This window comes from Lutjanus erythropterus, chromosome 24 (assembly GCF_056507025.1).
Source record: "Lutjanus erythropterus isolate fLutEry1 chromosome 24, fLutEry1.hap2, whole genome shotgun sequence".
Taxonomy (NCBI): Eukaryota; Metazoa; Chordata; class Actinopteri; order Lutjaniformes; family Lutjanidae; genus Lutjanus; species Lutjanus erythropterus.
The window spans coordinates 6713321-6737769 of NC_139340.1; the positions used below are offsets into that span (position 1 = coordinate 6713321).

General features: G+C 38.2%; 2 protein-coding genes and 1 long non-coding RNA gene across 3 annotated transcripts; 2 read left to right on the forward strand and 1 right to left on the reverse strand.

Moving 5' to 3' along the window:
• Positions 1 to 77: 77 nt before the first annotated feature.
• Positions 78 to 4470, reverse strand: LOC146304593 (glycerol-3-phosphate dehydrogenase 1-like protein). Its single transcript, XM_084713709.1, has 7 exons — positions 4207 to 4470; positions 3575 to 3715; positions 3139 to 3277; positions 2824 to 2936; positions 1713 to 1946; positions 797 to 903; positions 78 to 601 (listed from the first exon to the last, which is right to left on the reverse strand). The coding sequence occupies exons 1-7, from the start codon at positions 4312 to 4314 to the stop codon at positions 505 to 507; spliced, it is 939 nt and encodes a 312-aa protein (XP_084569835.1). The 5' UTR covers positions 4315 to 4470; the 3' UTR covers positions 78 to 504.
• Positions 4471 to 9320: 4850 nt separating this feature from the next.
• Positions 9321 to 11420, forward strand: LOC146304594 (uncharacterized). The gene is made up of 3 exons (XR_014769310.1): positions 9321 to 9666; positions 10931 to 10997; positions 11323 to 11420. It is a non-coding gene; the product is annotated as an uncharacterized LOC146304594 (long non-coding RNA).
• Positions 11421 to 14125: 2705 nt separating this feature from the next.
• LOC146304595 (pancreatic secretory granule membrane major glycoprotein GP2-like) lies at positions 14126 to 22501 on the forward strand. Its single transcript, XM_084713231.1, has 14 exons — positions 14126 to 14302; positions 14473 to 14599; positions 16103 to 16328; positions 16825 to 16966; positions 17110 to 17209; positions 18174 to 18233; positions 18399 to 18604; positions 18884 to 19015; positions 19272 to 19459; positions 20108 to 20262; positions 20409 to 20654; positions 20750 to 20906; positions 21698 to 21826; positions 21942 to 22501. Exons 3-13 carry the CDS (start codon positions 16146 to 16148, stop codon positions 21791 to 21793), a joined length of 1665 nt encoding a protein of 554 aa, XP_084569357.1. The 5' UTR covers positions 14126 to 14302; positions 14473 to 14599; positions 16103 to 16145; the 3' UTR covers positions 21794 to 21826; positions 21942 to 22501.
• The last annotated feature ends 1948 nt before the right edge of the window (positions 22502 to 24449 follow it).

Sequence of the window (24449 nt, forward strand, 5' to 3'; positions counted from 1 at the left end):
AGCTTGATGGACTGACTTTGGATCTTCAGAAATGAAAAGACAGTTTCTCTTTAACTGATTTTATTGAAAAAAAAAAACCAACTCCACATGAAAATAAAAAAGATTAATTTTGTAAACAAATTGCCATGTAGTGAAAATCAGGCGAACAGTGTTAAAATTATGCACCCCCATACAAAAATTATGACATTTCTTGGTGGCAAAAGAAGTGGAGTGGTCAGCCTTTTAGAAAAGTTCTATATTTTAATACCAAAAGCTTATGAATCATAATTTAACTGATATGTTTAACTTCCCTGCACTAGAGCCAAATGAATATTTCAGGACATTTCACAAAATAAGAGCAAAATCAATTTAAAAACAGGCTTTTAAAGCTGAGAACGAAATGTCACCAGGAAAATAATCTCAAGTAATAGAAAGTGCCCTATGTTGTTGCTTGTGCGTTTCTATCTGATGAATCTCTGTCACCCTCTAGTGGTTATAAGTTGCTATTGAAGGATGTGTTTCCCATCACATGTGCTCAGGGTGGCTCTGCAGACATGTGATGAACTCTTTCACTTCTTTGCCCTCAAAGCAGATCTGGTAGACGGCAGAAAACAGCGGAAACCTACAAAAGAAAACACACAGGCTCAGTTGTCTGTCAGAGGACACAATGAACCGGTCACAGAGGTTTTCACACAACTTCTCTGCAAACGCAGGTGTTTTCACTTCTGGCTGATCGGATCTCTGCTCAGGTGTGCAGAGCGAGGCTGGGAATCACATAATAGATGTTACAGTTATTACAGACATGAAACAGACTCACTTGTCGACCATGTCCTTCTTCTGTAGGAGCTTGTAGACCTCAGCTGAGGTCTGCGGACCCTGCAGCTTCTGACCGTTCAACATTTCTGCCTCCAGCTCAGCGATCGACTGCAGAAAAAGACACACAGAGACATATTTCCTCGTTATCACTGTCATATTTTTGGGCTACAGATCATTCATTTAGTACTCCAGTAGATGTCTCCGTTTCTGGAGTCCGTTAAGTAAAAATAGACAACTAATACAAGAGAGCCAACCAACTTAAGTAGGTTTTTCAGGTATCTGTAGTATTTATTTATTTATTTATTTTTTTACTTTTACTGCCTACATTTTAACAGAAGTATCTGTACTTTCTACTCCTTACAAAACAGGAATGTTACTTTAGTTTTGATGCATTTGAGGGCAATTGGTGATTATTTTTAATGTGCATTATTGTGCACTGCCTTCCCAATATCAAGAGTGATTTAAACCTAAATTGATGGGGCAGTAATTAATAGGAGAGATGATTCCTTGGTGTATCCATCAGTGCATATCACACATGACAGATGTAACAAGATGAAAACGACATAAAAAGACGAGACAAAAAAAGACAAAAAATTACCTACAAAGACAAAAAAGACATAAGGTAAAATGCAACGTAGAACAGTAGACCCCTAAGGTGTCATCAAGATTAAAGATAGCTGATGTAGTGTTTATTTTGCAACTAATTCAAATATTCTGAAATCAGAACAAAATAGTGTAACTTATTACTGTAACTGACAAGTTATTGTCATGATTTAAGGTATTCTGATATACTTAAACAGTGGAAATCGGGATAGAGTTACCCCTGAGGCCAGTGATCCACCCATTTAGATGGGTTTTTTTTTCTTTTGTTTTAACGGGTAACTTCCAAAAAGACCAACAATGAATGTCCTACGCACCTTGGATGTTTTGACGAAGGCCTCTGCCACTCTACGGTTTCGTCCTCCATAGCAAGTGGTGATGAGGTCGGCCACGCCGCAGCTCTCCAGGAAAGTGGTGGAGCTCACTTCGCCTTTGCAGAACAACTTGGCGAAGGCGACCATCTCCATCAGACCCAGCCTGATCACCGCCGCCTTGGTGTTGTCGCCGAAACCGAGGCCGTCACAGAATCCAGCACCTACTGCCACGATATTCTGACACGCAATATTTTGTTTTCAATTAACACTTTGAAAGAAAGATTTGAAATTTGTAAGCCCTTGGATAGTTTAGATTATCTGAACGGTGGACGAGCCCCCAGTTTGGAGAATCAAGAGGAATACCAGCACAGAAGCTCTGCAGTGGACAGAGTCAGCAGCAAAACATATTTTATCAACTTAAAAAAGGTTAATCTAAAACATCAATATCAGTTTAAGTGAACGGCATTTTTAGAATATTTTCACTGCCTCACTCTACCCTCAGACAGCCTTTACTGGCAGGAAACTGGTGTTAAACCAAATATCGCTCTCTCCAAACCAACCAAACTCCATAGGCAAAATCAGTCATTTTAACTCAGGGCTGCTGGTCTACCACTGCCTCAGTCAATTAGTTTGTTTGCATTAATATTTGACTTCTGTGTTTAAAAGTTTAGTTCAGATTCAACAAAGTCACACACTTACACACAAACAAACTAACAGATCAAGGCAGTGGTAGATGAGGAACTCCTGTGTTCTGAGAGGTAAAATTACTGATTTTGCCTATGGAGTTTGGTTGGTTTGGAGAGAGCGATATTTGGCTCATACAGTTTGACGTCAAAGTAAAGTGTTGTTAAGTGTAGCGCACACTTAAACTGATATTGATATTTCAAGTTGCTCAAATACCTTTTGTTGCTGACCCTGTCCACAGCAGTTCGCTGCTTAGCTTCCATGCTGGTGTCCCTCTCTGCACCTCCAAACCGGGGGCGTTCGGACCACCATCTACTGTAATACACTTGGATTATGGATAAGTACCTCATACATCCCACTTCAAATAGTTAAAACTGTCTCTTTAATGAAGAATAACCACTCAATATTCACAATATGTGGCTGTCTTTACCTTTAGAGCTCCACACAGCTCCACTGTATCGCTCTCCTGTACGACAGTGATGCGGAAGTTGGGAGTTTGAAGCAGCTCTTTAAAGATGGCGCCGTTTACCTCATTTTTCGCCCCTGTATTGAATCGAGTTTATTTAAAAGAAAAAGAAACAAATGAAACATCAATAAATACTCATGAAACACAGAAGTGACACTGTGTTTTTGTCATTATCTCACATCCTCTTTTGTACTTGAAATCTGCATGCAAGCACCGTCAGTGGAATTTTGTGCAGCTGAATGCAAAAACAACTTGATGACAGAAATACAAAAGACTGACCGATTGTGGTTTCGCAGAACTTCTCATCTGCCACCTCGCTGGCGATGTTGGCCCCCATCAGGACGCTGACCTCGATCTCTAGTTTCTCTCGGATGATGTCTGAGATTAACTTTAGTCCATCTGGGCCCTCATCGATACCCTGGGTGACAATAATGATAATTACAGGTGCGGCACAGTGATAGGTCGGGCATTTTGAGGAGGAAGAGGAGGAATAGGAAAAGGAGGAAGGAAAGAATAGATATTTAAAACTATTCAAATTAATCTGGCAATCAGTAGGGCCATAACCTAAACAGGGTGGTGGCCTTGTCCCGTGATGTTGTGGCCACAAAAAAACATAAGATGCTAAGTCAGGAGACAGAGTATTTCCCTGTTTCCCCTTTTTGCTGTGAGGAAACGTGACATGCAGAACAACTGGGATCTTAAAACAGGATCTTACTTTGATGAGCGATATCCCGATGGTTCCCTCCATGATGTGAGGCTTGATCTGATCACAGACGTTGCTGATGAACTGGTGTGGGATCACAAAAACGAGGATCTTTGCTCCTTTAACAGCTTCTGTGATGTCAGGAACAGCGACCTAGTGAGGCATTAATAACAATGTCAGATCAAAGAGAACCTGTATGTGGAACTGTGGACCTTAGTTCATCTTAAATTTATGCTGAGGCTACTCTTCTGAGTTTTTCAAATCTTTCATTTTGGCACTTTGAGCACCACAAGCTGAGTGCAATTTAGTCAGAAGTTAGAGGTCAGACAACTCAATGGCCGTTATCTCCAAAGCTCTGCAAGTTACACCACAACACTCTGGATGGATAAATAGCTCTACGGGCTAGAGGAAAAATGCATATGTCAGATTTGGGGGTGTACTGTCCCTTTAAGAGAACTCCTACACAGTAAAGGTAGATAAACTTGATAACATCCAAGACATATGAGTCAAAGTTAAAGTATCTTATCAGTGTAATGTCTTTGCAAACAAAGCATTTTCCAAGATTGCGGTGACTTGCATCACCTTTCGACACAACGGTGATGACAATGCTTCTTACTGAAACTCCCGTAATATGTTGCACTTACCACATTCCTGGGCAGCTTGTGACCTGGTAGATATTTGACATTTTCATGCTCGGTATTAATGATCTCTGTCAGCTTCCTTCCATTGATCATTTCTTCATAAACCCACATGTTCACCAACGGTTCGAAGCGGTTGGATGCTTTGACATTGTGGCCAATTATTTTGGCAATGGAAGAGCCCCTGGAAGGAAGGAAAGGAGGGAGGGAGGGACATGAGCAGACCTTTCATCCAAGCCACACAGCACCCAAACATCCCGCGCATCAAAAGGAGAATTGCTGGACCAACTTCAAAATAATGGATTCAACGGGAGACACACAAATGATGAGTAGATTAGTAGTAGTGGTTAATTGAAATAAAGAAAGTTGTTCACAAATAAATGTTCTTTCAAACCCAAACAAACTCTGAAATGTATTTGAAAAAAATTATTTGTGTGTACAGCTGCAACGATTAATCGATTATTAAATTAATCACCAACTATTTTGATAATTGATAAATCATTTCTAGTCATTTTTTAATAAAGAAGTCCGAATTCTCTGGTTGATTGACAGCTATTAACAGTTATTAACATCAATGATGGTCACTGAAAAATGTCAAGCCACCACGACTCACAATAAGTTCATTGTTTATGTTCATGTTCAGTGCATAAATGAACTTTTCTGCATCATCCTATATAATCTTGATACTTGATTGAAAACGTATACACATAAAAACTTGATAAATAAGAAATAAACTCATTTAGGCTGGGTTAACAGGCCATCTCATTGTTTTTATTTCCTCTTATGAGGAAAACAACATAGCCTTAACGAGACAAAATAAGTGCATTTAAACAGAATTAACAGGCTCTTGTTTTTTCCACTGATCAGTAAAACAATAAACACATGCTTTATAAAAAGGGGTAGGGCGGATGTACATCTTAAACTTGCAGGATTTCATGTTGCAGCTTGCAGCCTCAATCCTCCTTCATGAAGATGTGAGCTGGCTGGATTCACAGCAGCTGCACAACTTTAGTTTCTATTTTTGATACTTGCACAGAAAAATGGCATAAAGACACTGCAAGAGCGACATATTTCCCATATTGGTCAATTAATCTGCTAAATTACAGAACCCACGTTGAGTTAAGCGTTGATTACCATCGTAAACGAGAAAAAAACGCCCCCCCTCCTAAAAGATGCATCTTAAAAACAAGTGAAAACTTGCCAGTTTCCTGATCCGACGATGCAGACTTTCTTTCCAGGCATTTTGTTAAGCGTTAAGACGGATGAACCGACAGACCCTGTTGTTCTTTTTCTTTTTTTTTCCTTCTGTCAACTACAACTTCCTCATACGCCCTGTACATTTGTGCCCCTGGTTCTCCCTCCCCTCCCCTCTCCTGCCACGGCTACACCTCTTTCTCGTCTATGGAAAAGAACAACTGTCATAAGAACACAGAACAACATGTACACAGCCGTCTTATCGCGTTCGTAACGCTTACTTTTGGCATTTTCACACGTATTGTCACTACCGGGTTACTTTATGAAGCTCGGTGGATGTAATGAGTGTCCAAAGAACAGAGGAAAACGTCTACTGTCGTGCTTTAGACGTTTACCGATCATTTATTATTAAGTTTTAACTGGAACCCGCCCGTTACGTTACGCTGCCCTGACGTAACGTAACGAAGCGACGTCAAGTTAGACAGTGTATTTGATGAGACTTCCGGTCAAGACGTTTTTAAAACATTCGCTCTCACACTAAAAAAAGCTTCTTTTTTTTTTTTTATTATGTATTATTTATACAAGGACAACAAAGGGGCTGTTATGGTATATAAACATATATAAATACAGATATGTGTTATAGGGATACAAAATTAGGTAAATTTGCCCAATTTCCGGTTTAAGTTTCTTTGACTTTTTGGAAAAGTGGGATACACATTCACAAAAACGTTAAAAAGTTATAATATAGTAATACTAGTCCACATATCAACACAAAAAAAACTCTATATACAAGATATTATACTAAACAAAATTGGAAAATGTTTTCTCTACTTTTGCATCGTCATTACTGATATATTTTTTGCAATGCAATGTGAAGAAGAGTTAAAACAGACGTCTCCCTCATTCTCTAGTTCGTTTTGATGCATCTGTCTTATATAGATTTTTATAGTCAAGGTATAACTGCAATCACAAAAAAAAAACAAAAAAACAAATAGAAGTCGGCAATTAAAGTTATTTCGATCAGAATATGAAACACTAAAACAGCTTATTTGTTCTTAATACCATGTAGGTGACATTATGTGTTTTCCAGTATACCTATCTCTGAACACCTGAGCAGAGATCAATCAGCCAGAAGTGAAAACACCTGTGTCTGCAGACACACGTCCACTGCTGCTCCTTCAACTGCAACCTACAACCACTAGAGGGAGGCAGAGATTCATCAGATAGAAAAGCACAAACAGCACAGCATTTTTTATTACTTGAATATATATATATACATATATAAAAGTCAGAAAAATGTTGAATAATGAGTTTTCTAGCAGAAAGTATGAATCACTAGTTACCATTTGAAAATGATTTTTGAAGATTCCGTAATTCATTAAACTGTCTGAAATAAACCTGGAATATCTGGGAAAGTATGAATGTTACAACTTAGAAAAGTCATAGGCTATTTGTGTTCAAATGTAGGGAGCAGGAGTAGAAAGCTGTCAGAAAAATAAATGCTCAAGTAAAGTACGGCTATTTGACAACTCTACTTAATTACTTCCCACCTCTGGACGTGTGTAATCCTCAACAATCATGTTGTTAATTGGTTAATTATTTCTCAGGTAAAAAGCAGCAGGTGTTTATTCCAATTATTAGACTGGATTGATGTCAAATACACACTGAACCAAGTCTCTTACTGACCCAGAATTGAACCCACAACCCTTCAAATGTTTAGCCATTTAATACACTGAGTCATGGAATTGGGCCACCATCATAGGTTTTTAATTTTCACTTGAGTGGGCAACTATCAAAACTCACTCACTGACACAGAGTTGTGTTGGGTTGGGTGGGTTCGAGGTGAGGGCAGGGTGAGGCGGGTGGGGTCCTGTTGCTTTAGGGGCATAGAGCGAAGTTCTGATTCTGAGCCAACCAAACAGCAAAACACCTACGACATTTAAAAAAAATGTCACTGTAATAGAATGTGACTGGATAGCATGTCATCTTGGAGGATTTTGATAGACATGTGAATGTTTAAGGGACTACAAAGAACACAGGGAGGAGACATCATATAGGGAGCCTGAACTCTATTCATTTCTCATTAGGGAGAAACTGACACATCCGAACTTTGATGCTCATGTCATAAAAAACATAAGACAAAAACAAAACGAAAAAGACAGAAGACAAAATCAACAAAAAGGATGTAACAAGACGAAAAAGACTTAACAAGATAAAGCACGTAAAAGGCATGCACTAATATAGGGGGATTCAAACATATCACAGACACAGATAAAAACATGTTAAAGGAGAACAAAAGATGTACCAATGTTTATGACCAGAGTGATGTACAACAATCTGACTTACAGTTCAAAAACAATGATTGGATAGGACGATGCGGGGTCAGTGAGTTTACCAGGCAGACAGCACACGTTCACAATCCTTTGTTCCTGTCATCGCTATAACAAATAAAAGAATGTCCTGAAAACAACCATCTGCTTTGCATATAAGGGAAGGTATTTGTGTTATGACATTTAAGAAGAACTTATTGTATATGAACCTTCGAGGCAACATACTTTGGAGACATCATATAGGGGAGCCTGCTCAACTGCATTTCTACAGTTCAACAACAAAGATTGACTCAGAGTAAGTTTTAATCAGCTGTTAGTCAGATCAAACCATGTCACTAACCTCTCCGACTTCAACGGGTCAAGAGTCAACTCTGAGAGTGTGAATAATTCACTGAAGCATCATCACCAATAAATAAATTACGTAGACTCAGTGATTTATTGAGGTCTTTACAGTCTCATTTCCCATTAGGTAGAACGGGACACTTCCAAACTAGAGATGAAACGGTATGAAAGTTTCCTATCATGATTATTATACTCCAGAGATCGCTAAAGTACACCTCACCTCACACTGTTTCTGCCTCGTTACATCTTTTACATGGTTTTTGTCTTGCTACGTCTTGTAACATCTTCTACGTCATTTTCAACTTGTTACATCTTCTATGTCGTGTTTGTCTTGTATTTTTTTTTGTCTCACTACATCTTGTTTCGTAGGTTTTTTTCTTTTACATAATTTTTGCCACGTTACATCTATTACATATTTTTTTTCCTTGCTGTGTCTTTTATTTGATGTTCGCCTTGTTACATCTTTTACATAGTTTTTGCCTTGTTACATCTTGTTATGTCTTTTATGTCGTTTTCGCCTTATTACATCTTTTATGCAGTTGTTGTCTTCTTATGTCTTTCACAGCTTTTTTGCCTTGTTACATCTTTTACATAGTTTTTGTCATGTTATGTCTTTGGTGTAATTTTCACCTTGTTATGTCTTTGATGTTGTTTTCACCTTGTAATATCTTTTACATAGTTTTTGTCTTGTCATATCTTTTCATGTTGTTACATCTTTTATGTAGTACACCTACTACATCATACACCCTGGAAATGATTAGTCTTGTTATGTCTTTTCACCTTGTCTTCTACTTTGTTTTCATCTTGTTACACCTTTTTGCCTTCTTTTGTCTTATACATGAATTTTGTCAACATTTTCTTAAAATGTTCTGTATCTTTTACAGATGCACCATTGAGTACATCACCGCCAGCTATGGTAGTTGTATCACCCTCAACAAGCAGATGACAGGCTATGAAATGCAGAATTGACCAAATCAAGAGGGAAACAGCCATGGCCATGACACATGATAAAGGACTCGCTTAAGGGGGGAGTTACCACTTCAATTCTTATGTGCATATCAGGTTTTAATAAGGTATAAAGAAGAGCAAGATATTTATCACAGAAAAAAATGATTAATTTATATTTCATAATCTGTAATTCCGTTTTTATTTTTACACAAACAACACTGGGACCCTAAACATTGAAGAATAAAGCAAATTTAATTAAAAACACAGCACTGAAACAGCTCACCTGCGCAACCCTGCACCTGTAAAGACCCTCTTTTGCCAAACCCCAGAGAGAATTTTACTATTTAAGATTTTTCCATCTTCTATAACCTCTAACATACTGCATTTATTTTTTTTATATTATGTCTCTTACTACATTCTTTTGTAAATACCTACTGAGAAATAAGAACAGAACATTGAGTACACTACAGCCAACCCATAAAAACTTGCATCACTCTGTGGGGGTGTGAACAAGAAGGATCTATATAAAAAGAGACACAGGGGGACACCAAGTAGACACATCTGCCCAGGAGCAGAAACTCCCAGAGAGGTTCAGCGTCGACCTTCGCCTGCAGAGCTTCATCTCCCTGCTGCTCCACCCAACCTCCAAGTGGTAAGACAAGCTGCATGCTCCCCCTCTCTCTGCCGTTCTTCATGGGGACGATGCTTTTGCACTGCAGATCTTTAAAAATCAATCTGGTTGGAGAAAAATGCATCATTTATTTCCAAATGTGTCAAATTAAATAATAGTGCTACTTGATAATAACATACTCAGCATGATCTATGAGTTGATTGTCTTCTCGCAATCTAAAATAATCACCTTGGCTCACTGCGACTTCCCTGGCGTAAGTAAGAGTTCACATGGAGCCTTTTGCAGTCATAATAAATTTATGAATAAACTCTCAGTGAACCTACCCTGAATGAATAAAGGATTCAAAAAACAAAACAAAACAAAACAATAAAAACAAACAAACAAAAAAAAAAAACTTAAGGTAAATCAGGGGTCATTTGAGCGATTTTAGACACAAAAAATAGCTTTTTTTTTTTTTTTTTTACATTGAAATACCCCATACAATACATACTCAAGACATTAAAAATACTTGCCTGTGTATACTTGTATGTATTTATATTAAGTTGCCTGTAATAAGTGTTAGTTATTAGGTCCTAAGGCACTTATGAGATGCTTATTAACATTGATATGTGTTAATTAGACTATACAAGTGTTAATAATGGCATAACAAACACATTTATTGTTGAGATTATAAGACACTTGTAAGTCTTTACAAGAAAATTGCTGTCAATTTAGACTGCTTCAGAATGTTAATAAAAGCCTAAGCCTTACTAAGATTTATTTATTTTTATTTATTTATTAAGATTTCTACATACTTCATTATGCATTTATTAGCAGTTAACTATGCGTTCTGGCGGTACCAGATCTAAAGCGTGAACAATGCTTATTAAGGTTAATTAATCCTTTATTATGCAGCTTTTACTGTCAAATAACGGTACGGCAAAAAGACTGACGATAATATATTTTTCTTTTTATTATTATTATTATTATTATTATTATTATTATTATTATTATTATTATTATTACACTAGTTTCATAATAAGAATTTATTAACCTTAATGAGTATTGTTCACACTTTAGTTCCTGAAAATGCTATTATAAATAATCATAAGAAGCTCAAAGTGCCTTTATGAAGTGTCTTTTATTAATTAATGCCTTAAAATCTAATAATAAACATGTTTATTGTTGTATACTATTGTAAATACTTATATTACCACATATTGATCTTAATAAACATCTTATAAAGGCCTTATTACCTATTACTTATTACTGTAATTATTTTTCTGTCTCTATTTGTCTGTCTCAGCTCTCCAACAGTTTACTGCTGGACTACATCATGGGGAAGCTGTGTGCAATACTCCTCCTGCTGGCAGGTAAGCAGCCATTGAAGAGTTTTAGAATACAACTTTATTTTTAAAGGCATTTCATATTTTCAACATGTAGCACACTTTACAGGAGGTTTTATTTTACACATTTCATGCCAATGTTGATTTAACAGTGAAATCCTCTTTGCAGACATAACAGTGCAATCACACTAGAGAAAAATATGTTATGCATTCTAAATATTTCTTGTTTTAAGTCATTCAGTATTTACACCCATCATTTTAAGTCTCAGATGTGCATTTGGAATGAAGACAAAGAAAGTAGGTATTGATGGATGATGTCACTCTTTTTGCCCCCTTCAAATTCACATTGCAGTTGCTTCTGTATCCCTGATCTCAGCCAGACAATGGGATGCAACTTCGTGTCCCGTGAAGTTTTTTGGAAGAGAATTCAACTTCTTCACTGTGAGTAAAATTAAATCATGATTGAGAGAAGGCTTGTCTCTGTCTCTGCTGTTGTCATGTAACAGACTGTCTGAGTGCTGATGACTGTCTGAGATATAAAAAACAGATTTCAGTTCAACATTTTGGGTTTTGTTATGTGGCACTTACTGTAGAAAGACACTGTGCAAATGGTACACTTAGAATTCATTCATTACATTTCATTTCTAACCTAGGATAACTTATAAATGATTTCAGTTAGCCTGTGTCAGATCAGCTGAACATACAAAAATGTGCATCATCCTAACAGGCAGATAATCAGTTCAACATATATGAACAATATAGTTTCCAGTAATAAATGAAATATGGCTGAAGCTGAGCTATTGGGTATTTTGATTGAAATGGAGCAGTTCTCTCAAGAAAATTCCTCTGGAAATCTGCTATTAAAGTCAATCCAACTAACGGAGCTAACTAAAAACAACAATCTCAGAACATTGTATCCGTTGTCCTTGTGAACAATATCAAATGACACAGTTCCTTCCGGGAAACCTCCAAGAGATTACTGGGAAAGTACAGGAAAATAATATGAGCATGAGAGGATTAACACATTCTTATAAGCCTCAAAGAATAAAATGTTTGATATAGCAATTGGGAAAAATATAAATGATAAAAAATGACATAATATTGTGCTGCAGAATGTATTTTCAACTATATCCTGTACAATAAACGTGCTAACTAGAACCATAAAGTTTCTTCGGCTTGTTCCATTTTGGTTCCTGGTAGAACCTTTTATAAGCGTTTCACTTGGAACCCTTTCAGGGAGTTCTACCTTGAACCTAACTAAAGCGTTATACCTAAAACCATCTGTGGAAGATTTTCAGCCAGAACACTTTCTGGGGGTTCTGTCCTGAACCTCTCGACACAAGAACCCACCCAGGGGCTTTTTTATATTACATGGGTTTTATTTAGAGCTCACCAACAAGGTTCTGCCAAGAACCATGTTATATTCCAAGGGTAGAACCCCTCTATATTATGGCACAAAGAACGTTTGATGAAAGAGTTCTTCAAGGATTTCAGCAATCCTTGAAGAACTCCTTTCAAAGGGGATTCCTTGGGTGGAAAGAGTTCTTAATGGAACCCCTGGTCTTACAAAGAACCCCTGATTAACTTTTTCTTCAAAAAAGGGTTCTTCAGAAACCAGTGGTTCTAGGTAGATCTTCAGCCCTTTTGAAAGAACCTTTTTGTAACCCTTATTTCTAAGAGTGTACAGGTAAACATGTCCTGATTCTCTCAGCACTTGTTGGACTGAAAGGTTTTTGACCAAAATGAGAAAATTATTTTGGTAATTTATTGTCTTGAACTCATTTTATTTCAGAGTTATTCATGTATGGTGTCTCTGTTTTTGCAGGCATCAAAAGAGTGGCCAACTTCTGAAATCTGTTTCAAAAACAGCAAGGCCAGCAAGTCATCCAACTGTCTAATACTTAATTTGAAGGCAGACAACTGGGATATAACCAAAGATGACACTGTGTCCAAACCAGTGTGTCGTTATGAATTGAAGGCATGGTCAAATGTCTACAGTCCAACTCAAGTTATGACCATTAACTCTATCTTCAGCAAGTCCATTGTCATCCGTCCAATCAGTGCAGGAGATTTACAAGATTACCACCAAATTACTATGAACGAGCTAGTAAATTTAGGAGTGATTCCAACTCGTCACAACTATGTGAGTCATCATCACTTCAATTTTTTATTTTTTTTTTTTGACCAATTTACTGTCTGAGCTTTTGAACAAAATGAACATTAAGGTTTCTTTCTAAATATTTTGGAAACCATTTCCTAATATTTTCTGTCTGTTTATGGTTTCAGCTAAAAGTGAGGCTCCAGAGTGACGGCACATCTTCAAATGTGACTGTCGAGACATTGTCTGATTATTCTGCGGAGAATATTGTAAGTATATGGAAGACATAACCGTCTCAGAGATGAGCTTGAGTTTGTTGCTATGTCAACTTATGTTCTTGATCCAAGTAAACTTGACTGAAAACTCAAGCTGTGTTTTCAGACGACAGGTAAGAGTCCACAGAATGTCCACCAAGAGCAGGACAAAAAAAAAAAAAAAAAAAGATTTTTAACCTCTATATCAATTTGTGGAACCAAATTTAATGGATTCTGGAAATTTCTCGAGAACAGCAGCACATTTGACCTTCTGGGTTTTATGGGAAATGCTTACAACTTTTTTTTTTCATCAAATATTTATTGAAGATCCTATTATATATAACACACAGTAACAGAATTCACAGTAATGGTAAGCTTGACATTTAATATACAAAGCAAAAACAAAGCAAGCAAAAAATGAAAGGCACACACAGAGAAGTAATCACAATTAGGGCCAAACTGTTAATTGAAATATTATTCAAATCTCAATGTGGCAGCAAACGTAACATCCAAATTTGAAGAAACTGCACTTGACAAAAACAAATACCACTACAAATGAAACACTGTGGTGCCACAGAAATGCGCCAGCCCACAAACCATACCTCGATTATGGAGGGGCAAGTGTTTCTCTTAGACTTTGCCTGCCCACTCAGATTTGTCCTGAGAGTCTGGGAATTGAACTGGCTGGTCAGATGTTGGCTGATTCATCTGATACTTACAGCAGGTCACCACTGCTCACACTGATATACTGAATTGTCCTGAATTAGGAAAAAAATATTTACACAATCTGAATATAAAATTAAAGCCACTGTTCAGTATTTAAGTTGTATGGCATTGCACTATTCAACTTGATTGTTGTTTATTGCTTTTCTAGGTTGTGAGTGGAATCGTCAGCAACTCATCTGTGGGAAAATGGTTCCTCAAGGCAAACAGGACGAATCAGATTATTACGTCTCATGGGTGCAAAGAACCAAACTCAAGTAGGCACATCTGGTGGTTCCCAAAAAGGGGAATGACACTCTGTGGGAATTCTCAAAAAAAAATAAAAATTGTGATAGTTTAAAATTGCTATTTTTTCTGTTAGATTTTGTAGACTAGTTAGTGAAGTCTACTGCTAAACTAATTTAATCAACCTCCTGTCGCCTCCCAGGTGGCCTGGTTGCAGTCGAAGCAATTAAGGTAGACCAAAAAACCTGCGTCCGAAGTACTTGTAACTCATCTTTATTCCTCAGTACTACTGAATGTGGAGAAGATGAGGTTTGCAACCGCGACAGCAGGTAAATTTGTTTGCTTTATATTTGGAATAGACTTTGAATTAAGGTTCACATGACTGACACGCGCAGAAAACAAGGACTTAATGAGAAAGTTCTAATATTATTTGCATTATTTTCATTATTGGTCGATCTTTTCTATTTCTAAAATCTATTCTTCTTTTGATCAGCTGATTCATCTGAAGACTGACAGAAAACAATTTAGCATTGCATTTCAATGACAGTGTCAGAATCATGATGGGTAGTTTTTTTCAAACTTGGCACCCACATTTCCCACAATGCAACTCAACCTCTGACCGTTGTTTTGCAGAGTTGGGTCTGTTAGATGAGTAGTGACAAAAGAACCCTTACACAATATTTTCTCTTGTTTTATTTGCCCAGCATTACAAAATGGCAGGAGCAAATTATTTATTACCAGTTATTTCATTGGTCTGCCAATCACCTAATCAATAATCTTTTAAATCTTTTAAATCAGATTAAATTCATTTCAAACAGATATAGATAGTTATCCAAATGGAACAGTATATTGATATTTTTTCTCTCATTTTTATAACATTGACGTCTTTTACACGATTAATAAAAATAGCTGCAACCAGTAAACGCTTGGTTACAATCCATCTTTTTTGTCATTTATGTCAGTTTTTTTGTCTTATTACACCATTTTTGTCCAGTTACGTCTCTTTATGTCTTTTTTTTTTTTTGTCTTTTTACCTCATTTTGGTCTTGTCACATGTTACGTTTACCTCACTTTTCGTTATTACATCATTTTTCGTATTGTTTTGTTACATCTTTATTTCTCGTAACGTCTTTGACGTAAATTTTTTATCCTGTTATGTTTTTTCTAATTTTTGGTCTTATTGCATGATGGTCATCTTGTTGCGTCTTGTTACATCATTTTTCATATCGTTACATCTTTTTTTGGTACTACACTATTTTTGTCTTGTTATTTCTTTTTTGTCGTGTTACATCCTTTCCGTCTTTTACATCATTTTTGTCTCATTCTGTCTGTTATCCATGATATGCACTGATGGATATGCCAATGAAGCGTCTCTTGCATCTGTTATTTTTCCATCCATTTAGGCCGAAATCAGCCTTGATGTTGGGAGGGCCATGCGCAGTGACGAAAATTAAAAATAGTCAATAACTCCCCTCAAATGCATCAAAACTAAAGTAACAAGCCTGTTTTGAACATGTAAGGAGTAGAAAGTACAGATATTCAAATGTCGCGAGTAAAAGTAAGAAGTTATCAAAATAAATATTCAAGTGAAGTACAAATACCTGAAAAATCTACTTAAGTACAGTTACGACATATCTGTACTTAGTTACTTCTCACCTTTGCCACTAACCATGTCAGAATTTGTGTGCAGTTATGTAGTTTTTCTCTAATCTAAGGTCACTTAGATTAATCTTCCTTAAATTTAGAGTAGCTGTAAATGATGTTTTCATTTTCCTTTCATTTTCTCTCAAACATTAACATAGAAAATTTTTGTCCCTTTCCATCTCCATCAGTTGTGTTCTTTTTCCGGTGTGCACTGTGACTGGCTCCACTATCATGGATTTCCACGCCAATAATCGCGATGTCCCCACTCGGTGTGCTTATACTCTGATAAACTCTACGTTCTCCCTGCTGGCGGTTTTCCGGGAGCGACGCCGTCAAGACGTGTCGTTTGTGGACCGCTTGGAACTGAGCATATCTGGCGACACTATTGTCTTGGAGCAAGGTGGAAGAGTTCTGGTAAACTGTCACAATCCATCTGAAAGTATGTTTTTATGAGGTTGTTTCAGAGCCCCAGATTAGCTATTTTTAAAATTGTTCTTCAACCATTTTTTAAGTGAAAAAATGTTGCAGTAACACATTATATCAGGATGCCTGTAATAATCATTAGATCATAGGTGTTTTTTATTGTTCATAAGACTATACAAGTGTTAATAATAGCATAATAAACATGTTTATTGTTAGCTTATAAGATGTTCATAACCAATTATAATAAACCTGTGCACTGTTGTAGTTCCCTGTATTGTGTCGAAGTCGGTTTCCCTTTACCCTCACCCCAACCTTAATCCCTAACCCTACCCAGAAAACAGTAGCATTTAACAGAGCGTTGCCTTGAAAAATCTTTTACGTGGGAACAAGTGCACATGCAAAGCACATATGTATGCATGTATCTATGTATGTATCTGTGATGCTTCAGCCTGTGTTTCCTTCACATTGCCTTTCTGCTGTCCTGTAGGTTAATGGTCAAATGGTAACACTCAACGCTACGGCTACAAAGCATGGCGTTGTGCAGTTGTCAAACGACAAGAGTGGAGTCAGTGCCAAGTTACCAAACCGTGTGACAATCTTTTTTGATGGCAACACTGCACACGTGGCAGGTACACAAAACTAAATCCTATCTGGGCAAAAAGCAGGACAGAAAGTAGGCTTACCTTTTTCAAAGTTGGATGTTTGAATGACAGTTCTCCTTATTAAGCTCAAAGTTATGTGTCATTTATTTGTCTTGAATTGTCTCAACCAGGTGCTTTTCCTGAAAGCGTATCAGGCTTGTGTGGCAGACCCTATGATAGCTCGTACTGGACCAAGCTTGATGACTGGAAGTCCGCGTCAAGTGACACCGGGTACAACTTCAGACTGCAACTAACAAATATTTTCATGGTCAATTCAATTCAGCTGTCAATCTGTCAATACTTTTCTCAATTAATCAGTTAGCTGTTTGGTCAACATCAAGAAGCTGTGGTCAGAAACTGGTGAAAAATGCGGATCACCTCGAATGTCTTGTTTCGTTCACAGTCCAAAGATATTCGGTTTACTGTCACAGAGAACTAAAGAAACCAGAAAATATTTGAATTTAAGGTGAAAAATGTTGGACTTTTTCTAAAAAAAAAAAAAAAAAGAAGAAGAACAAGAATGAATTACCAAAATATTTGGTGATTAATTTTATAGTTGATAATTAATTTATTAATATTGATCAATTAATTTTTGCAGCTGTAATTCAGTCACAATCACATTAGCGCACTGACTGGTATTACCTGTTCATGAATGTTGTGATTCCCAAAGTACAGGTGGGCCTTGAGAGGTCATAAAAAATAAATAAACAGAAGGTTTTTGAGTTTCAATTTTAAGTTAAGTTTTAGTTAGAATTTTAATCATTTTCATTTTAAGTTTGAAATTACCAAAAGCATATTTTTCTTTCTGAGGTCTGTGGATTATCTTGAGTAACTGGGTCATGATTTTTGGAGAGAAATACTGGTTTTGAGTTTTTCAAATGTATTTGTTTGAGCTCGTTGAGCACAACAAGCCGAGTGCCATTTAGTCCCGTTATATTGGAGAGAAGGCAGACATCTCTATGGCAAATATCTCCAAAACACCAACACAATCTAAATGGACAAATAGCAATGGGAGCCATGGGAATTAAACAAGCTGTTGTTCTTAATTTATCTGACCATGTTCAACAGGTGTTACACTCAAATCTGTGACGTGCCACATTAACCCAGGAACTTATCTTATATCTTGTCATTGGTCTTGTGTGCCATGGGTGTTGTACGAGTCTCAGGTTTAATGTGCCATTTGTCGCCCCCCCAGCTGTGAGACTAAACACAATGACACCAGTGGTGCCGTTAACTGTACCCTCACAGCTCAAAGGTAAGAACTGACGCATCAAAACACACACTAAACACTCCTGTCATCACTAAACCTGGAACGAGGCATGGTGCCACGCCACTGTCATATGACCAGGGATGATTCTGGACGATAAACATACAAAACACTAATTTGATCTCATTTTTCCCCTCTGCGTTGCTGGAACAGCTGTAACCTCTTGAAAGAGGAACCCTTCACTGCTTGCCACGACTTAATTTCTACATACTTCTACGTAATTTCCTGCCAAGCAACTTTGTGCAAATACCCAGCGGTGGACGGACTCAAGTGCCAGTTTCTGGAGGCTTATGCCAAGGCCTGCCGTCTAAAAAATAAAACAATCAACCTTGAGGACTGGAGGTCAAAGGCCAGTTGTCGTAAGACTTTACTTGATTTTTAAGATGATGCAAAAACAAAACAATACAAAATACACAAGGACAGACCAATTTAAAAAAACATATAAAAGAAACAAGGTAAATATATAGTTTTTCTTGCTTGCTGTTTTAAAGGATTTTGAGCTCCAAAAAAAACTCTTCTTCATCTACAAATATACCATATTTAGGGCGGAAGCGCCGAACGTTTTTTTACTGCTATTAATAATGTCATTCATCCGTCATTTGACAGTGACCCTCGTCTGTCTGCGTGTCTGTCTGTAGCTGCTGTCCCTCAGGCCTTGTGTCAGGACCCGTACTGCACTGCTGATGAGTTCTGCGGTGAGGTCAGAGGTGGAACCGACTGCCTCTGTCGGGCCAGTTTTGCCGCCAAGTACAAATCATCAAAGACTTTAGGTACTACGTACAGAAATGCTGTAGAAAAGGTTTTAATGTGTGCACACTGGGCATGGTAGTACTGTATTCTTTGTTCAAAAGTATATTAAAATTGCTAAAAATCACAATCTTTACTAAATATAACTGTAATCTGATTATGTCTTTTTTCCTCAAAAAGATAACATCAGCAACAATTAGCTGTTGCTTGTTGAATACCTTAGCCTCAAATAAAAGGCAGCAGTGTTAGTTTTATTTCTTTGTGCTGTTGGGTATTCAGGCGAAGTGGCAGTCTGCACGGACAACTCTGCCACTGTGAGTCTGTTTGGTTGTCTCCTGAAGGAGCAAGGCATCGACTACTCCATGTTACACCTCAAGGATCAGACCTGCAAAGGTAAAATAGACAGCAACACTCATGTGGTGACTTTCAGCTTCAACACAAGCAGCACCTGCGGGGCAGACGTTATGGTGGGTACTCTGTCACTCTGTTAACATTTTAAGTTGTTTTTTTGTCTTGTTACGTCTTTACCTTGCTTTTTGTCTTGTTGGGTATTTAATGTGGTTTGTCTTGTTGTCTTGTCTTGTTTTGATCCTTTACATAGTTTTTCATCTTTTTCATCGTTTTTGTCTTGTTACTCATCTCATTACATTTTTTCATCTTTTACGTAGTTTGTATCTTGGTACATCTTTTAAGGCATACACCAAGGAACCATCTTTTTTATGTGTTATTGTCCAATCCATTTTGGTTGAAATCTGCCTTGATGTTGGGAAGGCAGCACAAAATGCTTCAAGATAAAAAATAATACTTCCTCTCAAAGGCATTAAAACTAAAATAACAAACCTGTTTGAAAATGTAAGGAGTAGAAAGTACAGATATTTGTGTTAAAAGATATGGAGTAAAAGTGAAAAGTTGTGAGCAAAATAAATACTCAAGTAAAGTGCAGAAACCTGAATCTTAAGTAATTATTTATACATTTCCCATTGGTTTTCTTTATATATGTTCAAAAAATACATATAAACTAATTCATACACCAACTTATTTGAGCTGCTGTGATTAAATGAACTCAGTAGATGTTCTTCACCTGAAAACATGTCTGTATTCCTGTCACAATCTAGATGAACAACAGCCAAGTCATCTTCAAGAACACCATCATGATGGGGAACAACTCCAAAGATATCATCACCCGCCGTGACCAAGTAGCCATCGATTTCTCCTGTATCTACAAAAAGCCAACTATGTCCAACAGCGTTTTCTTGAAGATCAAGGACAGGTGTGTGCATACCGATTGAGCTTGTTAATGTGCTGTCTGAAACTGGTTGTAGTTAAAGTTTAAGACAGCTGAAACGTGTGTGTGTGTGTGTGTGTGTGTGTGTGTGTGTGTGTGTGTGTGTGTGTGTGTGTGTGTGTGCTTTCCAGCTCTGTGGTGCAGAAGATTCAATCTGGAAAGTGGAATTACACTCTGACGTTGAACACCTACACCGACTCTAGCCTCCAGAACGTTATCACAGCGAACACTCAGGTAAAACTGAACCAGAAGATCTGGGTGGAGCTGAAGACGGAGGGCCTGGACGACACACAAGTCGCTGTGGTGATTGACTCCTGCTGGGCAACCAACGTGCAGTCACATAACGCGGCACTGCGATACGACCTCATCAAGAACAAGTGAGAAAAAACTCCGAGCCGTGACATTGTCAGAGGCTGTAAGAATCGGGCTTTACTGCTGCTGATGTCATGTCTGTTTTCCTGTGTCTGAGCAGATGCCCTGATGACAAGACGGTGGGTTTGCAGAGAAACGGAGGGGGAACATCCAACAGCTTCTCTTTCAACATGTTTGAGTTTGCTGGGAAGAACAGCGAGGTCTACCTGCACTGCAAACTAGAGCTATGCCTGAAGAACAGCAACTCCTGTGTTCCGGTAAGCAAGGATGGCGCAAATACTGAAGTAAAACTACTACTACAACACGGTAACACTTCAGTTTCCAGGTCCCATAATTTCATAGTTAATATTTCTTAGAAAATACATCCAAATTTTATGCTTAATTATGTAATAATTAGCAACTACCATTTTCATGTAGTGCCTGGTAATTACCAAGTAACATATTTGACTGAGTGATAATTCGCAAGTGTCGTTTTCATGCAAGTAGGTGGTAATTGTCATTTCACGTATTTGAACTTTCTTTGAAATTAACTGCACATTTACCCCAAATTTCGTGGTAAATATGTAACAATTAGCAAATATAGTTTCTTAGAAATGATCCCAATGTAATGAAAATTACCCCATAATAGTTTTAATAATTATATTTCTCTACTTCTAAATAAGAAAAAGGTAATTACCATCACTACCTGCTTGAAAATGACACTTGCTAGCTAATGTTGCTAATGGTGATCTATATACAATGACCAAAATAAACATATTTACAAAGAGAATGGTAAATTAATAACAATATGTGCAAACTGAACTGTAAAAAAGTAAGTTTTTTTAACTAAAAAAGGAAATTCACTGATGGTAAAGGGAATATACATCACACTACATTGTGTAAGGGAAGAATTAAGAATAGTTCAGCTTTTTATTACAAAAAAATAATGTTATATGAATTATATATAATACTGCATATTCACTCCACAAATATGTGCATCAGTGTTGACCATCCTGGATCCAACACAGTCTGAAACCTAAAAATCTAACCATCCTCTCTGTCTGTACAGACCTGCAACGGAAAAGGCCGTAGGAAGCGCAGCTCTTTCAGGTCTGAATTTGCAGATAAAAACCCAGCCCTCATCACTATGGCCTGGACTAATTAAGAAAAGACCGCACCCCTTGTGTCTGATTACATGGTATGTATAAGTGTTGATCTGAAGACTTGATCTCAGCTAGCAGATTATTTAAGAGAGAAAATATTTGACGTCAGAAATCATGACTGACCACAGTTCTGTCTGGTTGTCTTCTCAGGTGATTCCTGACTTAAGCTTCGTCCCAAAAAGGATCCTGAAATCTCACTGGTTCTGACAGAGTGTTTGAAAGAATGTTTGAAGTGATGGTTGCTGTGAAACAAGATTTAGTGTCTTAACACTGATCTTCATTTGATCTACCTGAGATGGAACCGTGCCGATTCAGTTCACTGATTCTTGCAAATTATTCATGAGATTGTGAAATGAAGGAAAACTAATCAAAGAAGGGTCTAGGGTTTGATTTGCTATATGCACTACTAACTGGTACTGTGGGTTCCGTTAATAATATATACATACTTTTGTTTTTACTCTAATTTTAACTACTTACTTTAAATGTTCACAGCCTGAAAGCTACCTAGTGAATGCATAAACTGAGTTTCTGTGTTTTAGTAACATGAGGTTAAATGACGTTTTTAGGCTCAGCTGAAAAAAGCTTTGCAGCCAGAAGGTTTAGAGATCTAGTGGAAGGAAAATACCAATGCGAATGTGAATTTTAGAAGATTGAAGTTACTATACATGAAGATTGTTACACTGAGATGTGCTGTTGTACCATTATCATGTTGTCATGATCATGTGACCAAAAAAATTCAATAAAGGGGGTGGTTTAAAGCAAAGATGAGTTTAAGTCATTTATTCATGCATTCACAAAATGTTATTTTTTCATTTTGTATTATTTAATGAATTTACCAAAAAATAAAAAGCTGACCAGTGCTTGAGCATTCCCACATTGTTTTAAATCCAGGAAGCAAAACAGGTGTCCTTAGGATATTGCGAACTCTTTTTATGCCTGTTTAAATCTCTCAAATTTTTTGTCTGATTGGACTCAAAATCTATTCTTGACTGGTTGAATTGAGAAGGGGGCACAATTTTCAGGCTCTTGTTCCAGTTTCCCTAAAATACAATGTGAACCATCACTGCAATTAGATGGTTCATAGCCTCTTTTACAAAGTTAACTGTATGAAATGCAGGAACAGAAGCCTCCAGCTCTGACTTGCATTTTCTTCAGGAAATGCACATTCTAGTTCTATTTTTTGACTGCTCCTTTTTACGCCACCACTGACAGCTGGCTTCTCACTCTTCCTACCCAAATGCTGAGTAATCAACAACTGCTTAAGTTTGAAATCTTGTTTCACATAGGGACAATGTTTGTGGGAATCGTGTTAATGTTGAAGAACTTTGCTAATATCTGCTGGTTGCTTCTGGCAGTTGTGGTGGCATTGCAGAGGGTGCTTCATCATCTGTCACCTGGAAGAGATCTGCACTCCACTGAGTGACCTCTTGTAGTAAGAGACTAGTTTGTTTGCTGCTGATATAAACCAAATAGCACATCTTTTTATAATAATTACAACTGTAATGGGTGTTCTTTGAACCCAATAGCAGCACACAGAAAATCTTGGGCAGCTGGTAATGACCTTTATTTTAACAGAAACAGAACAGGAACCAGAGCTGACAAAGAAACAAGGTTACAGTTCACTCTAAGGGCTAGGAGCCCAAACATTTTCAGGGTGTCCGACTCAAGGAATGGGTAGAGCCAAACCTGGACGCAGGGACTGAGGGAAAAGACGTGAGCCCTCAGACCCGTACAGTTTCGTTCTCTTACAGGCAGGCGTGACAGAGTGAGGCTTACTGGAGGCAAGATGAGCAGTGTGCAGCAGGGAAATGTCAGGACCAAGCAGAGAAGTCAGGACCAGATGAGACTGCGATGATCAATGGACACACCAAGCAGCCACAGGGAGAGGCAGGCAGAAACCAGGAATGTAGAAACAGAACTCATGGTCAGGGACAGAAGGCTGTGGTGAATATTTGAGAACCAGGCAAGGCAGGAGAGTCAGACGGGCAGCGTAGGCAATCAGGAAAACAATCCAGGAAGAGGGCTGGAGAGTCTTGCAGGGAAAAACTGAAGAACGGTCTGGCAAGGAGTGAGAGTGCTGGAGAGGTTTTATACTGGGCTGACTGGGGATGAGCTGCAAGGATGTCAGAACCAGAGACGCTCAGGCAGAAGTCGTGGTCGGGGACAGAAAGCTGGTGAGTTTACTGGAAGACAGGCGACGCAGGCAGGCCAGAGGCAGGCAGGCAGGCCAGAGGCAGGCAGGCAGGCAGGCCGGCCAGAGGCAGGCAGGCAGGCAGGCCGGCCAGAGGCAGGCAGGCAGGCAGCTCAGAGGCAGGCAGGCAGGCAGGCAGACAGCTCAGAGGCAGGCAGGCGACCGACAAGGGATGAGCAGCAGGGAAGTCGGAACCAGAGACGCTGAGGCAGAAGTCGTGGTCGGGGACAGAAGGCTGATAAGTTTACTGGGAGACAAGCAACGCAGGCAGGTCAGAGGCAGGCAGGTCAGAGGCAGGCAGGTCAGAGGCAGGCAGGTCAGAGGCAGGCAGGGTCGGCAACAGGAGATCAGGCAGGTGAAGAATGCTGGAGAGTCTCCCATGTGTGCTGAAGAACAATCTTGCAAGGAGTGAGAGTGCTGGAGAGGCTTATATACTGGGCTGATTGGGGATGAGCTGCAGCTGAGCT